The sequence below is a fragment of the Oncorhynchus keta genome, chromosome 28, assembly GCF_023373465.1.
Source record: "Oncorhynchus keta strain PuntledgeMale-10-30-2019 chromosome 28, Oket_V2, whole genome shotgun sequence".
Taxonomy (NCBI): domain Eukaryota; kingdom Metazoa; phylum Chordata; class Actinopteri; order Salmoniformes; family Salmonidae; genus Oncorhynchus; species Oncorhynchus keta.
This window is the reverse complement of record NC_068448.1, coordinates 66,407,235-66,421,734: the sequence shown is the minus strand read 5'-3', so window position 1 is coordinate 66,421,734 and position 14,500 is coordinate 66,407,235. Positions and strand designations below refer to the sequence as shown.

Genomic DNA, 14,500 nt, shown 5'->3' with positions numbered 1-14,500 from the left:
TACTGAGTGTGTTTTTAGCTGTACTCAGGCTTTACATGTGACTTCTCTCATGTTTTTTTGTTAATACATTATTCATAAACCCTCTTTGTAATAATAATAATAATAATAATATGCCATTTAGCAGACGCTTTTATCCAAAGCGACTTACAGTCATGTGTGCATACATTCTACGTATGGGTGGTCCCGGGAATCGAACCCACTACCCTGGCATTACAAGCGCCATGCTCTACCAACTGAGCTACAGAAGGACCACCGTATTCTTGCCACTTGTCTGCTTTAATTGGACAGAAACATGTGTAAATAGATCATTGCATAATAAAAAGTATCCAATCAAACCCTATAGAATATTAAAGAACAAACTCACAGGCTTTTGTTCCAAATGTGTATTTTATTAGATTTCACTGAAAGCTGTTAACAGCAGAACACACAGCACTATCAACCATCTGTTACTCCAGGGCTTATTCAGGATGGAGCAACGCTTACTGTACAACCAGATAGAAATATATAAAATAGAAAAGGACAGGATTCTCTGTCGTGTGGAATTAATCGGAACTCATGTAATCTCAGCTCTATCCATTACATTTCTATCTGTAGCATTGTGAGTGTTGCCCCCTGTTCCATCATTTCCAGTCCTGCTTTGGGAGATAGTCATCTTAAAACCCCAGACCAGCTACCTTTCTTTACCCTCCCTGGCTGCATGTCAATACTTTACGGTGTCTTCCTCGTTCGTCTGCACTGATCTGAAAACAAGACAGATGAAAACAGTAGATATCTATGAGGAACCAGCTTTTACCTGTCACAGTTCTTTATTTATCAGTGCAGATGTAGGAGAGGAGACGTAGTGAGGAAGCCAGTATAGATATTTAAGATGCAGCCTCCTTCCTTCCCTCTCCCGGGTCAGGTATCCCTCTCTCGGCAGCTGTACAGGTGTGTGTATGTATGAAAAAGAGTATGTTGGGTGTGTAGTCTTGTTGAGAGGGTGTCACCATGGAGACACACTTCCTGTTTGGTTGCTCAGTCGTCGTCCACAGTAGGGGTGATGGTCACACCCCTCCTGATCTGGCCCCAGCCAATCAGACTGCAGAGAGAAAATAGACAACCAATGATGCGATAGTCAGGGTAAACACACACATACATACATATATATATGAAATCCAGTAAAATCAACCCCTCCCCTCTCTCTTACCGCCAATGTTTCTCCACACGACGGCTGAGAGCGATCTTCTCTCCAACCTCTGTACAGACAGGGTTGGTTAGGACGATCTTGGCCAGGTCAGCCTTCACTGCACTCACTCTGCCGCCCGTAGACAGACTCCCGATGTTCACCATCAACACCTCGTTCTTAGACAGCTTCTGGACCTGAGGGGAAAACCACAGAAACAGAAAGAAGACTTGAGTTGGAGTAGACAAAACCTCTCACTTACTGACACACTCTCACTGGGTAAGTCTCTAAAGACGCTTTCTCCTCTAAATTTAATGTAAAATTTTTGTCTGTTACCATCCACAACATTGCAACAGCAAGCATAGGAGTATCAGGCTACAGTTCCAAGGGTACAGTGCTGACCTTGGCGGCCTTCTTGTCTCCTTCAGTGCGGACTCCCAGAAGCCTCCTCAACAGGAAGTAGGAGATTTCCAGTTCTGTGAAGATCTCAGGTAGTGCTCCGACCGCTCCCAGCACCTGGCCAACCATACGGTCAGCTCTGCACAGGGTCGGATCAATCTTAGTGCCTACACCTGGATAGGACAGAAAACACACATACCTGAGTATTTAAACCTATATTAGAAAGAACACACACCTGACCCACCATACTGTCACAGTAACACACAAGTACATACCGATGAGTCCTCCGGGTGCTGCGTACTGTAAGTCGTTGTGTTCAGCAAAAAGTGAGACGATCTTGGAGAAGATGGGTTTACACATCAGCTTCCCCTCATGGTCCTTAGACACGATGCCAGGACGCACCTCCAACTCCTGACCCACCTGGAGAGGGACCAATATATAAAAAGGAGGGAGGCAGGTAGTGAGAGAAATAGGAGGGAGATGAGACAAGAAAGAGAAAGACAGGGTGAATGAGACAGGAGAGGAGAAACAGAGAGAGGAGGGAGTGACAGAGACCAGGGAATGAAAGTGAGTGAGAGCTTCATGAGAACTTTGCGCCATAGGACCACTTACCCATGATGCCTTGGGGAAGAGGAAGTGAGTCCTACCTTGAGCACGCCTTTTAGAATACTGCCTCCGGCCACACCTCCTTTCAGGTCGTCAACCTCACATCCCGGCTTGTTGACATCAAACGACCGGATCACTGAAACACACAAACCACATTAACACACACCCACAAAACATACACACAACACATGATAAACTGGTACAAGTCATCACGTGTCTATTCTTACCAATCAGTCTAGGTTCTGAGGTGAAGTCTCTGATGGGGACAGGGATCTTCTTGACAATGTATTCACACACCACCTCTATGTTGTACTTCAGCTGGGCTGAGATAGGAATAATAGGTGCTCCCTCTGCCACTGTACCTACACACAACAGGAGAGAGGTTACACACACTTTAAAAGGAGAGGCAGAGGGGTTAAACATCTACATTCACTACGCTCATGCAAACAAACACATTCAGAAACACACACACACATACACACAATGCTTTACAGGACAGAGCTATTCCAACCACTGACCCTGTACGAAGGCTAGGATCTGTTCGTACTGCTCCTTGGCCTGGCTCTCCTTGACCAGATCAATCTTGTTCTGGAGGATAAGGATGTGTTTGAGCTTCATGATCTCTATGGCAGCCAGGTGCTCAGAGGTTTGGGGCTGGGGACACGACTCGTTACCCGCTGGGAGAGAGGAAGGAGAGGTGTTAGACAAAGCAGTGTATGTATGTATCAAATCAATGTTTATTGGTCACATAACATATGCACATCTGTTAATCGCAGCAATGTCAGAGTCCGGAATAAAACAAACACACATACCGGTCAAAAGTTTTAGAATACCTACTCTTTCAAAGTTTTTTCTTATTTTTACTATTTTCTACATTGTAGAATAATAGTGAAGACATCAAAACCATGAAACAACACAGTAACCCCCAAAAAAGTGTTACAACAAATCAAAATATGTATTATATTTGAGATTCTTCAAATAGCTATCCTTTTCCTTGATGACAGCTTTGCCTGGCTTGGCATTCTCTGAACCAGCTTCATCTGGAATGTTTTTCCAACAGTCTTGAAGGAGTTCCCACATATGCTGAGCACTTGTTGGCTGCTTTTCCTTCACACCGCGGTCCAACTCTTCCCAAACCATCTCAATTGGGTTGAGGTCGGTGATTGTGGAGGCCAGGTCATCTGATGCAGCACTCCATCAATCTCCTTGGTCAAATAGCCCTCACACAGCCTGGAGGTGTATTTTGGGTCATTGTCCTGAAGAAAAACAAATGATAGTCCCACTAAGCACAAACCAGATGGGATGGCGTATCACTGCAGAATGCTGTGGTAGCCATGCTGGATAAGTGTGCCTTGAATTCTAAATGAGTCAGTGTCACCAGCAAAGCACCCCCACACCATCATACCTCCTCCTCCATGCTTCACAGTGGGAACCACACATGCGGAGATCATCCGTTCACCTACTCAGATTTCCACTGGTCTAATGTCCATTGCTCATGTTTCTTGGCCCAAGCAAGTCTCTTCTTATTATTGGTTTCCTTTAGTAGTGGTTTGTTTGCAGCAATTCGACCATGAAGGCCTGATTCACGCAGTCTCCTCTGAACAGTTGATGTTGAGATTGTCGGTTACTTCAACTCTGTGAAGCATTTATTTGGGCCGCAATCAGAGGTGCAGTTAACTTTAATGAACTTATCCTCCGCAGCAGAGGTAACTCTGGGTCTTCCTTTCCTGTGGCGGTCCTCATGAGAGCCAGATTCATCCTAGCGCTTGATGATCTTTTCGACTGCATTTGAAGAAATGTTAAAAGTTCTTGAAATTTTCCAGATTAAAGTAGGGAAAATATATATATTGTCAAACTGAATGTATCTTCCACATTAACTTAACATTAACTTTGAGAGAGGTGCGGGGAGCTGCCCAGAGAACAGTGGGTAAACTGCCTTGCTCAGGGGAAGAACAACACATTTTTACCTTGTCAACTCGGGGATTTGATCCAGCAACCTTCCGGTTACTGGTCCAACGCTCTAACCACTAGGCTACCTGCCGCCCCCAAGTAATGATGGACTGTGGTTTCTCTTTGCTTATTTGAGCTGTTCTTGTCATAATATGGACTTGATCTTTTACCAAATAGGGCTCCTGTATACCACCCCTACCTTGTTACAAACACAACTGATTGGCTCAAACGCATTAAGGAAAGAAATTCCATAAATTAACAAGGCACACCTGTGAAATTCAATGCATTCCAGGTGACTACCTCATGAAACTAGTTGAGAGAATGCCAAGAGTGCAAAGCTGTCATCAAGGCAAAGGGTGAAGAATCTCAAATATATTTTGATTTGTTTAACACTTTTTTTGTTACTACATGATTCCATGTGTTATTTCATAGTTTTGATGTCTTCACTATTATTCTACAATGTAGAAAATATTAAAACATAGAAAAACCCTTGAAATGAGTAGGTGTCCAAACTTTTGACTGGTATTGTACATATAAATAATGGTGTGTATAAACAGTATGGATATGATAAATTGAATTTTTTTGTTTAACGTTTAAAAAACGACCACTATAGGTTTTCCATTTAAAACGATAAGAAAAAAATCATAAAATTCCACGTCAATTCACAATGTAGAATAACGATCCTATTATATATGTTTGGCCGTAACGGCCGGGCAATGAATTTATATCCACCACAACCCTTTACAGACATACAACGCAGCTACAGACATACAACGCAGCTACACGTGATAACTTTTCAGACAATTTAAAAAAAGTGCCGCATCAGAAAAGTCTGTAGCTTTTCAGACAGTAGAATTCTGCTCAAGCATATCATGTTCTATTGTTTCCCTGACAACAAGAAACATTGCTGATTGATGTGCTGCTGTGTTGTTTTTAATGGTAGGGTAGCAAGATGTGCTTTATTTCTACTAAATGTCTTGGTAAGTCACAGTATTTCAATAACTTTAAAGCACTATTTCAAGAGAACGTGGTCTGTGTGCAGGCAGGCAGGCTGCGCGCAGCAGATCAAGATGTGATTGACAGTTCTGGTCGCATTGCGATAGTCCCGTTACAGAAGCAGCATTACTTTACAGACAAGTAAAACGCCGTTCATATCTCCAGAGAAGGTTTTGTGTCTGCATTTAAAAAGCTGAAGTGTAGCCTACCCTAACAGACCACATTCCATTATATCTGAAAAGGGTCATCGATACAGGCTACCGGTAGCCTACTGTCATTTCATATTATGAAAAAAAAAAAAACCACCTCCCACTCAGTAACGAAGAGTAGTACCCTGTGCTTCCAAGACTGGCCAGAAGATACCTCTGTATCCCGGCAACATCTGTTCCATGAATAAACTAGGATATTCTAAATCAAATCTAAATGTTATGCCACAAGGACGGAATACAACACGTGTAGATCTTACCGTGAAATGCTTACAGATAAGCCCTTAAACAACAATGCAGTTCAAGAAATAGAGTTATGAAAATATTTACTAAATAAATTAAAGTAAAAAACTAACACTAAAAAGGCTATATACAGGGAGTACAGGTACAGAGTCAATGTGCAGGGGTACTTTGTAAAAACATGGGGGGGGTCAAAGTAAATAGTCCAGGTGGCCATTTGATTAATTGTTCAGCAGTCTTATGGATTAGGGGTAGAAGCTGTTAAAATAAATACAATTATTTCACCTTTATTTAACCAGGTAGGCTAGTTGAGAACAAGTTCTCATTTGCAACTGCGACCTGGTGTGAACAGACAACACAGAGTTACACATGGAGTAAACAATTAACAAGTCAAAAACACAGTAGAAAAAAAGGGGAGTCTATATACATTGTGTGCAAAAGGCATGAGGAGGTAGGCGAATAATTACAATTTTGCAGATTAACACGAGTGATAAATGATCAGATGGTCATGTACAGGTAGAGATATTGTGCAAAAGAGCAGAAAAGTAAATAAATAAAAACAGTATGGGGATGAGGTAGGTAAAATTGGGTGGGCTATTTACCGATAGACTATGTACAGCTGCAGCGATCGGTTAGCTGCTCAGATAGCAGATGTTTGAAGTTGGTGAGGGAGATAAGTCTCCAACTTCAGCGATTTTTGAAATTCGTTCCAGTCACAGGCAGCAGAGAACTGGAACGAAAGGCGGCCAAATGAGGTGTTGGCTTTAGGGATGATCAGTGAGATACACCTCCTGGAGCGCGTGCTACGGATGGGTGTTGCCATCGTGACCAGTGAACTGAGATAAGGTGGAGCTTTACCTAGCATGGACTTGTAGATGACCTGGAGCCAGTGGGTCTGGCGACGAATATGTAGCGAGGGCCAGCAGACTAGAGCATACAAGTCGCAAGTGGTGGGTGGTATAAGGTGCTTTAGTGACAAAACGGATGGCACTGTGATAAACTGCATCCAGTTTGCTGAGTAGAGTGTTGGAAGCAATTTTGTAGATGACATTGCCGAAGTCGAGGATCGGTAGGATAGTCAGTTTTACTAGGGTAAGTTTGGCGGCGTGAGTGAAGGAGGCTTTGTTGCGGAATAGAAAGCCGACTCTTGATTTGATTTTCGATTGGAGATGTTTGATATGAGTCTGGAAGGAGAGTTTACAGTCTAGCCAGACACCTAGGTACTTATAGATGTCCACATATTCAAGGTCGGAACCATCCAGGGTGGTGATGCTGGTCAGGCGTGCGTGCGGGTGCAGGCAGCGAACGGTTGAAAAGCATGCATTTGGTTTTACTAGCGTTTAAGAGCAGTTGGAGGCCACGGAAGGAGTGTTGTATGGCATTGAAGCTCGTTTGGAGGTTAGATAGCACAGTGTCCAAGGACGGGCCGGAAGTATATAGAATGGTGTCGTCTGCGTAGAGGTGGATCAGGGAATCGCCCGCAGCAAGAGCAACATCATTGATATATACAGAGAAAAGAGTCGGCCCGAGAATTGAACCCTGTGGCACCCCCATAGAGACTGCCAGAGGACCGGACAGCATGCCCTCCGATTTGACACACTGAATTCTGTCTGCAAAGTAATTGGTGAACCAGGCAAGGCAGTCATCCGAAAAACCGAGGCTACTGAGTCTGCCGATAAGAATATGGTGATTGACAGAGTCGAAAGCCTTGGCATGGTCGATGAAGACGGCTGCACAGTACTACTGTCTTTTACCGATGGCGGTTATGATATTGTTTAGTACCTTGAGCGTGGCTGAGGTGCATCCGTGACCGGCTCGGAAACCAGATTGCACAGCGGAGAAGGTACGGTGGGATTCGAGATGGTCAGTGACCTGTTTGTTGACTTGGCTTTCGAAGACCTTAGAAAGGCAGGGCAGGATGGATATAGGTCTGTAACAGTTTGGGTCCAGGGTGTCTCCCCCTTTGAAGAGGGGGATGACTGCGGCAGCTTTCCAATCCTTGGGGATCTCAGACGATATGAAAGAGAGGTTGAACAGGCTGGTAATAGGGGTTGCGACAATGGCGGCGGATAGTTTCAGAAATAGAGGGTCCAGATTGTCAAGCCCAGCTGATTTGTACGGGTCCAGGTTTTGCAGCTCTTTCAGAACATCTGCTATCTGGATTTGGGTAAAGGAGAACATGGAGAGGCTTGGGCGAGGAGCTGCGGGGGGCTGTTGGCCGAGGTTGGAGTAGCCAGGCGGAAGGCATGGCCAGCCGTTGAGAAATGCTTGTTGAAGTTTTCGATAATCATGGGTTTATCGGTGGTGACCGTGTTACCTAGCCCCAGTGCAGTGGGCAGCTGGGAGGAGGTGCTCTTGTTCTCCATGGACTTCACAGTGTCCCAGAACTTTTTGGAGTTGGAGCTACAGGATGCAAACTTCTGCCTGAAGAAGCTGGCCTTAGCTTTCCTGACCGACTGCGTGTATTGGTTCCTGACTTCCCTGAACAGTTGCATATCGCGGGGACTAATTCGATGCTATTGCAGTCCGCCACAGGATGTTTTTGTGCTGGTCGAGGGCAGGCAGGTCTGGAGTGAACCAAGGGCTATATCTCTTCTTAGTTCTGCAATTTTTGAATGGAGCATGCTTATCTAAAATGGTGAGGAAGTTACTTTTAAAGAATGACCAGGCATCTTCAACTGACGGGATGAGGTCAATGTCCTTCCAGGATACCCGGGCCAGGTCGATTAGAAAGGCCTGCTCACAGAAGTGTTTTAGGGAGCGTTTGACAGTGATGAGGGGTGGTCGTTTGACTGCGGCTCCGTAGCGGATACAGGCAATGAGGCAGTGATCGCTGAGATCCTGGTTGAAGACAGCGGAGGTGTATTTGGAGGGCCAGTTGGTCAGGATGACGTCTATGAGGGTGCCTTTGTTTACAGATTTAGGGTTGTACCTGGTGGGTTCCTTGATGATTTGTGTGAGATTGAGGGCATCTAGCTTAGATTGTAGGACTGCCGGGGTGTTAAGCATATTCTAGTTTAGGTCACCTAACAGAACAAACTCTGAAGCTAGATGGGGGGACGATCAATTCACAAATGGTGTTCAGGGCACAGCTGGGAGCTGAGGGGGGGTCGGTAGCAGGCGGCAACATTGAGAGACTTATTTCTGGAGAGAGTAATTTTCAAAATTAGTAGTTCGAACTGTTTGGGTATGGACCTGGAAAGTACTGCTAAATGGCATATATTATTATTATTATTATTATTATGACATTACTTTGCAGGCTGTATCTGCAGTAGACTGCAACTCCTCCCCCTTTGGCAGTTCTATCTTGACGGAAAATGTTATAGTTGGGTATGGAAATCTCAGAATTTTTGGTGGCCTTCCTGAGCCAGGATTCAGACACGGCAAGGACATCAGGGTTAGCAGAATGTGCTAAAGCAGTGAGTAAAACAAACTTAGGGAGGAGGTTTCTGATGTTGACATGCATGAAACCAAGGCTTTTTCGATCACAGAAGTCAACAAATGAGGGTGCCTGGGGACATGCAGGGCCTGGGTTTACCTCCACATCACCCGCGGAACAGAGGAGGAGTAGAATGAGGGTGCGGCTAAAGGCTATCAAAACTGGTCGCCTAGAGCGTTCGGGACAGAGAATGAAAGGAGCAGATTTCTGGGCATGGTAGAAAATATTCAGGGCATAATGCGCAGACAGGGGTATGGTGGGGTGCGGGTACAGCGGAGGTAAGCCCAGGCACTGGGTGATGATGAGAGAGGTTGTATCACTGGACATGCTGGTTGTAATGGGTGAGCAAGCAGAATGGAGTACCGTGATTAATGGACAGTCCAGCATGCATCAGCTATGTAGACAAGTGATCAGTGTCCAGGGGGCAGCGGTGGATGGGGCAGGGAAGCTGGACTGGCGAGTATTATCCAAGTAAAAAAAAAAAGGAGCATTTTGGTCCTAGGCTTGGTGCACTTGCCGTGCGGTAGCAGAGTGTGAGAGGAAAATTAACATGTTTAACTGCTTTGTTTCATATTAATAGTTAACAATTATATATACTTAACAAACTAAGACATTTCAGTTCTACTAATTCTGTGTTTTCATCAGGGTGCATACTCCAGCTCCCTGCAGCTAGTCAAGGCGTGTGGTCAAGGACATGGGTTTTACTCAAAATAGTAGAGGTCGACCGATTATGATTTTGCACCACCGATACCGATTATTGGAGGACCAAAACAGCCGATACTGATTAATCAGACGATTTTGAACATTTATTTGTAATAATGACAAATACAACAATACTGAATGAACACTCATTTTAACTTAATATTATACATCAATCAAATCAATTTAGACTCAAATAAATAATGAAACATGTTCAATTTGGTTTAAATAATGCAAAAACAAAGTGTTGGAGAAGAAAGTAAAAGTGCAATATGTGCCATGTAAGAAAGCTAACGTTTAAGTTCCTTGCTCAGAACATGAGAACATATGAAAGCTTGTGGTTCCTTTTAACATGAGTCTTCAATATTCCCAGGTAAGACATTTTAGGTTGTAGTTATTATAGGAATTGTAGGACTATTTCTCTCTATACCATTTGTATTTCATTAACCTTTGACTATTGGATGTTCTTATAGGCACTTCGGTATTGCCAGTGTAACAGTATAGCTTCCATCTCTCTCCTCGCCACTACCTGGGCTCGAACCAGGATCACATCGACAACAGCCACCCTCGAAGCATCGTTACCCATGCAGAGCAAGGGGAACAACTACACCCAAGTTTCAGAGCAAGTGACATTTGAAACTCTATTAGCGCGCACCCAGCTAACTAGCTAGCCATTTCACAACGGTTACACCAGCCTAATCTCGGGAGTTGATAGGCTTGAAGTCATAAACAGGACAATGCTTGAAGCATTGCGAAGAGCTGCTGGCAAAACGCACTAAAGTGCTGTTTGAATGAATGCTTATGAGCCTGCTGGTGCCTACCATTGCTCAGTCAGCCTGCTCCATCAAATCATAGACTTAATTATAACATAATAACACAGAAATACGAGCCGTAGGTCATTAATATGGTCGAATCCGGAAACTATCAGTTCGAAAACAAAACGTTTATTCTTTCAGTGAAATACGGAACCGTTCCGTATCTTATCTAACAGGTGGCATCCCTAAGTCGAAATATTGCTGTTACATTGCACAACCTTCAATGTTATGTCATAATTACGTAAAATTCTGGCAAATTAGTTCACAATGAGCCAGGCGGCCCAAACTGTTGCATATACCCTGACTCTGTGTGCAATGAACACAAGAGAAGTGACACAATTTCACCTTTATTTTAGCTAAATATGCAGGTTTAAAAATATATACTTCTGTGTATTGATTTTAAGAAAGGCATTGATATTTATGGTTAGGTACACATTGGAGCAACGACAAATGAGCAATTCACAAATGAGCACCGCATCGATTATATGAAACGCAGGACACGCTAGATAAACTAGTAATATCATCAACCATGTGTAGTTATAACTAGTGATTATGATTGATTGATTGTTTTTTATAAGATAAGTTTAATGCTAGCTAGCAACTTACCTTGGCTTCTTACTGCATTCCCGTAACAGGCAGGCTCCTTGTGAGGTAGGTGGTTAGAGACATCTGTCGTTCATTGGACTATTTAACCTTAAGGTTGCAAGATTGAATCCCTGAGCTGACAAGGTAAACATCTGTCGTTCTGCCCCCGAACAAGGCAGTTAACCCACCGTTCCTAGGCCGTCATTGAAAATAACTGACTTGCCTCGTTAAATAAAGTTGTAAAAAATAAATAAATAAAAAAATCTGCAAAACCAGCATCCAAAAATATAAATTTCCGATTGTTATGAAAACTTGAAATCGGCCCAAATTAATCGGCCATTCCGATTAATCGGTCGACCTCTACAAGATAGCGGTATCTGGAACTGACAATTGATTTAACGGGTTGGTGATAAAACCTACAGCATGCATTTCATAGAATGAGTTGGTGTTGGAAAACGATGAGAGGAATCAAACTCTGGTTTCTATACAATAAGAACAGTCTTCACAACAAATGCTATCTGACTGGGGGGGATCCTCCTTTCTCATATATCAAGTCTCACCTTTTGAACCATTCCATACATCAGGTTTTCGTTATGTAGGCTAAGAGGGTGCATCTCTGCTATAAAATATATTTGTATTCTTTCTATGCCCTAGCTGCTTGGCACAACAATCGAGAGTGTTGGGTCGACCAGCTTCACCGACTGTCTTACATTTTGAATAAAGTAATATCCCGATCGGTGATTGACCTTGCCTTTCCTCATTATTGATTAGAATTTCAACGACAAGAGAGAACAGTCTACGACTTGGGTGACTGGAGTCTTTGACCATTTTTTGAGTCTTCCTCTCACACACCGCCTAGTATATAGGTCCTGGATGGTATCAAGGCAACAGACCAAAGACTGAACACACAGTCTCCTCATTAGCAAAGAGAAAGAGCAGGCAGGCGCAAGGAAGTGAGAGGGGCCGACAAAACTGTGTGCCTAGTAGTCTAGTGGTTAGAGTGTTGGACTAGTAACCGAAAGGTTGCAAGATCGAATCCCCAAGCTGACAAGGTAAAAATCTGTTGTTCTGCCCCTGAACAAAGGCAGTTAACCTACTGTTCCAGGCCTATAACACAGAAAATGACATTTTTTGTGATAATTGCACTGTGATTTTAATTATGTAGGGGGTCAAAAAAATTATGTTTGGGATTTTTCTTAACGTTAAGGATCCAACTTTGTTTAAACGTAATTCCCAACGTTTTATAAATACTCCTAGCCTCATGGACATTATATGAATAGACAAGGTGTGTGTGGATGAGAATGACAATTGACGTCATATTAACATATCAGAGGTGGAGTCTTACCAATGAGGAGGAGGGCAGCGTCCATAACAGCTGCTCCGTTCAACATAGTGGCCATCAGAATGTCGTGACCAGGACAGTCCACAAAGGACACATGTCTGACCAGTTTGAAGTTGCCCTTGGTTCCAGGGATGTCTGTAGGGAACTCATCAGGAGTACTGGAGCCACACGACCTGTAGCACTCTGGCCTGGGACAGCTGGGGTCGTCCAGCTTGTACACCTAGAGCAGGGAGGGGTGGGCAGGTCAGTAGGGAAACATCACCTGTGCTACTGGTACTATGCCAATTCCATTCTCTCACATGTATTCTGCCCATGTCACAGCCCTTCCTCATGTGTGATCCTATTTCTGTTAGGGTCAATGGCCACAGTTGCTTACCTTGGCATTAGCGTAACCTAGCTTGATTGTGATGTTCCTCTCCAGCTCGTTCTTGAAGCGGACAGTGTGAACCCCTGAGATGGCCTTGACCACCGTCGACTTCCCGTGGGCCACATGACCAATGGTGCCTACAGGGCAGGGAGGACAGAGAGTTTTACTGGAGGTGCTATGTGGAGGAGGCAGTGGAGGAGGATATTAGGGGTCAATGCTCACACGTAGGGCTACACTATTGATCAAGTTCACAGAAATCGCAATACTGACATGTGCAATACACATATCGCAAGATGTGGCATGCAATATTTTGAAACGCATCTCAGCAGTATGTAATGTCCGTTTTTATAGTTTACTCCTTTGTTTTTTTCTCCTCAAGGCTGCTTCCCACACACAAACCCATGTTACTCAAGCTGCGCAGTTCTTCCTCCCCGCTGTTGGATTCACCCTATGTTTGCATGCTGTTCTATTTAGGTCAAATGCATAATAAACCGATTGTTCCAAACCAGAACATTCTATTTCTATGATTCCAACAGTTCACCCAAGTGTTTTGATTTATATTGCAAGTGCAATATTTGGTATATATATATTTTTTAAGCAATTACATTTTGTTCCCCTATGCTGCAGCCCCACAACCACATTGCCAAAAATATGCCTGAATCCTTATTTCCACAAAGGCAAATGTCAACATACAATCAGACAGGCTAGAATAAGATCAAGTGAGGGGTGTGTCATCTATGGCTGATTTCCCCAGGTCTCAAGTTAGACACCACTACTGTAGGGGATTGGTTCTGGTTCACTCACCAATGTTGATGGTGGCCTGTCTGCTGATGATCTCTTGAGAGAGAGGAGTCAGGGTGGACACATCCTGTTGAGAGAACACACACAGGTCATTGAAGTGTACAAAGTGTACCCCATCAATAATATCGACTAATTGAACAGCTAAATTACAGCGTATCTCAATAATATATTTTTAAAGTGTTGAGTATAGGTCATGCACACAAAGGAATGGTTCAGTTGTGCTGCGACATTTCCTGTCCATTCAGGGAAGATGTGCACTGAACAGCTGTTTACTTTTAATTTCAGTGACAACTGCACATACACAAATGAATGCAAACACTACTGACTTGGAGGAACAAATGTACTTGTAGGTCTAGAACGTTACTATATATAAAAGAGAAAACGGTCTTTACTCATTTGGCATGGCTGAATATGGACAATCCCCACGTTGCTACGACAGCCAAGCTAATGTTAGCTAGCTAGTTACTGTTAGCATGTACCGGTAAAACAGTCCCCTTCTCAGAGCCCGCAACAACATCATTATTCATATTTTGTTCGGTGACTTTTAAAGAATCTAACCATCACTATCCATATCATCAATGTTGAAAAGATCAACACTCACCAGATCATTTAGATCTTGTTTGGAAAGATGAGGCTGACCCAGCGTTATTCCAGACTCGTCACCCGCCATCTTAAACGTAAAAGGAATTTGAGTATGTTGCGGCGATCGCCTGAAAGATTTAGTACACCAAATTCTACTCAGCAAGTTGTGTCTCCTGTAATATCAACAGTCAGACATGACAGTTGTCAGAAATTAGATGTTTCATCATGTGTTATCGTGAATTGTATAATAGAAATGTATGATATATTTGGTGAACAACTCAAAAAAGGGTCCTTTCGTTAGGGATGATGCA

At 43.5% G+C, this 14,500-nt stretch overlaps 1 protein-coding gene across 1 annotated transcript; it reads right to left on the bottom strand.

Moving 5' to 3' along the window:
* Window positions 1–368: 368 nt before the first annotated feature.
* On the bottom strand, window positions 369–14,359 carry LOC118361715 (eukaryotic translation initiation factor 2 subunit 3). The gene is made up of 11 exons (XM_035741868.2): window positions 14,209–14,359; window positions 13,611–13,674; window positions 12,816–12,943; window positions 12,443–12,659; window positions 2,686–2,844; window positions 2,395–2,529; window positions 2,209–2,303; window positions 1,837–1,981; window positions 1,565–1,734; window positions 1,187–1,359; window positions 369–1,078 (listed from the first exon to the last, which is right to left on the bottom strand). The coding sequence occupies exons 1-11, from the start codon at window positions 14,275–14,277 to the stop codon at window positions 1,015–1,017; spliced, it is 1,419 nt and encodes a 472-aa protein (XP_035597761.1). The 5' UTR covers window positions 14,278–14,359; the 3' UTR covers window positions 369–1,014.
* Between the last annotated feature and the right edge of the window lie 141 nt (window positions 14,360–14,500).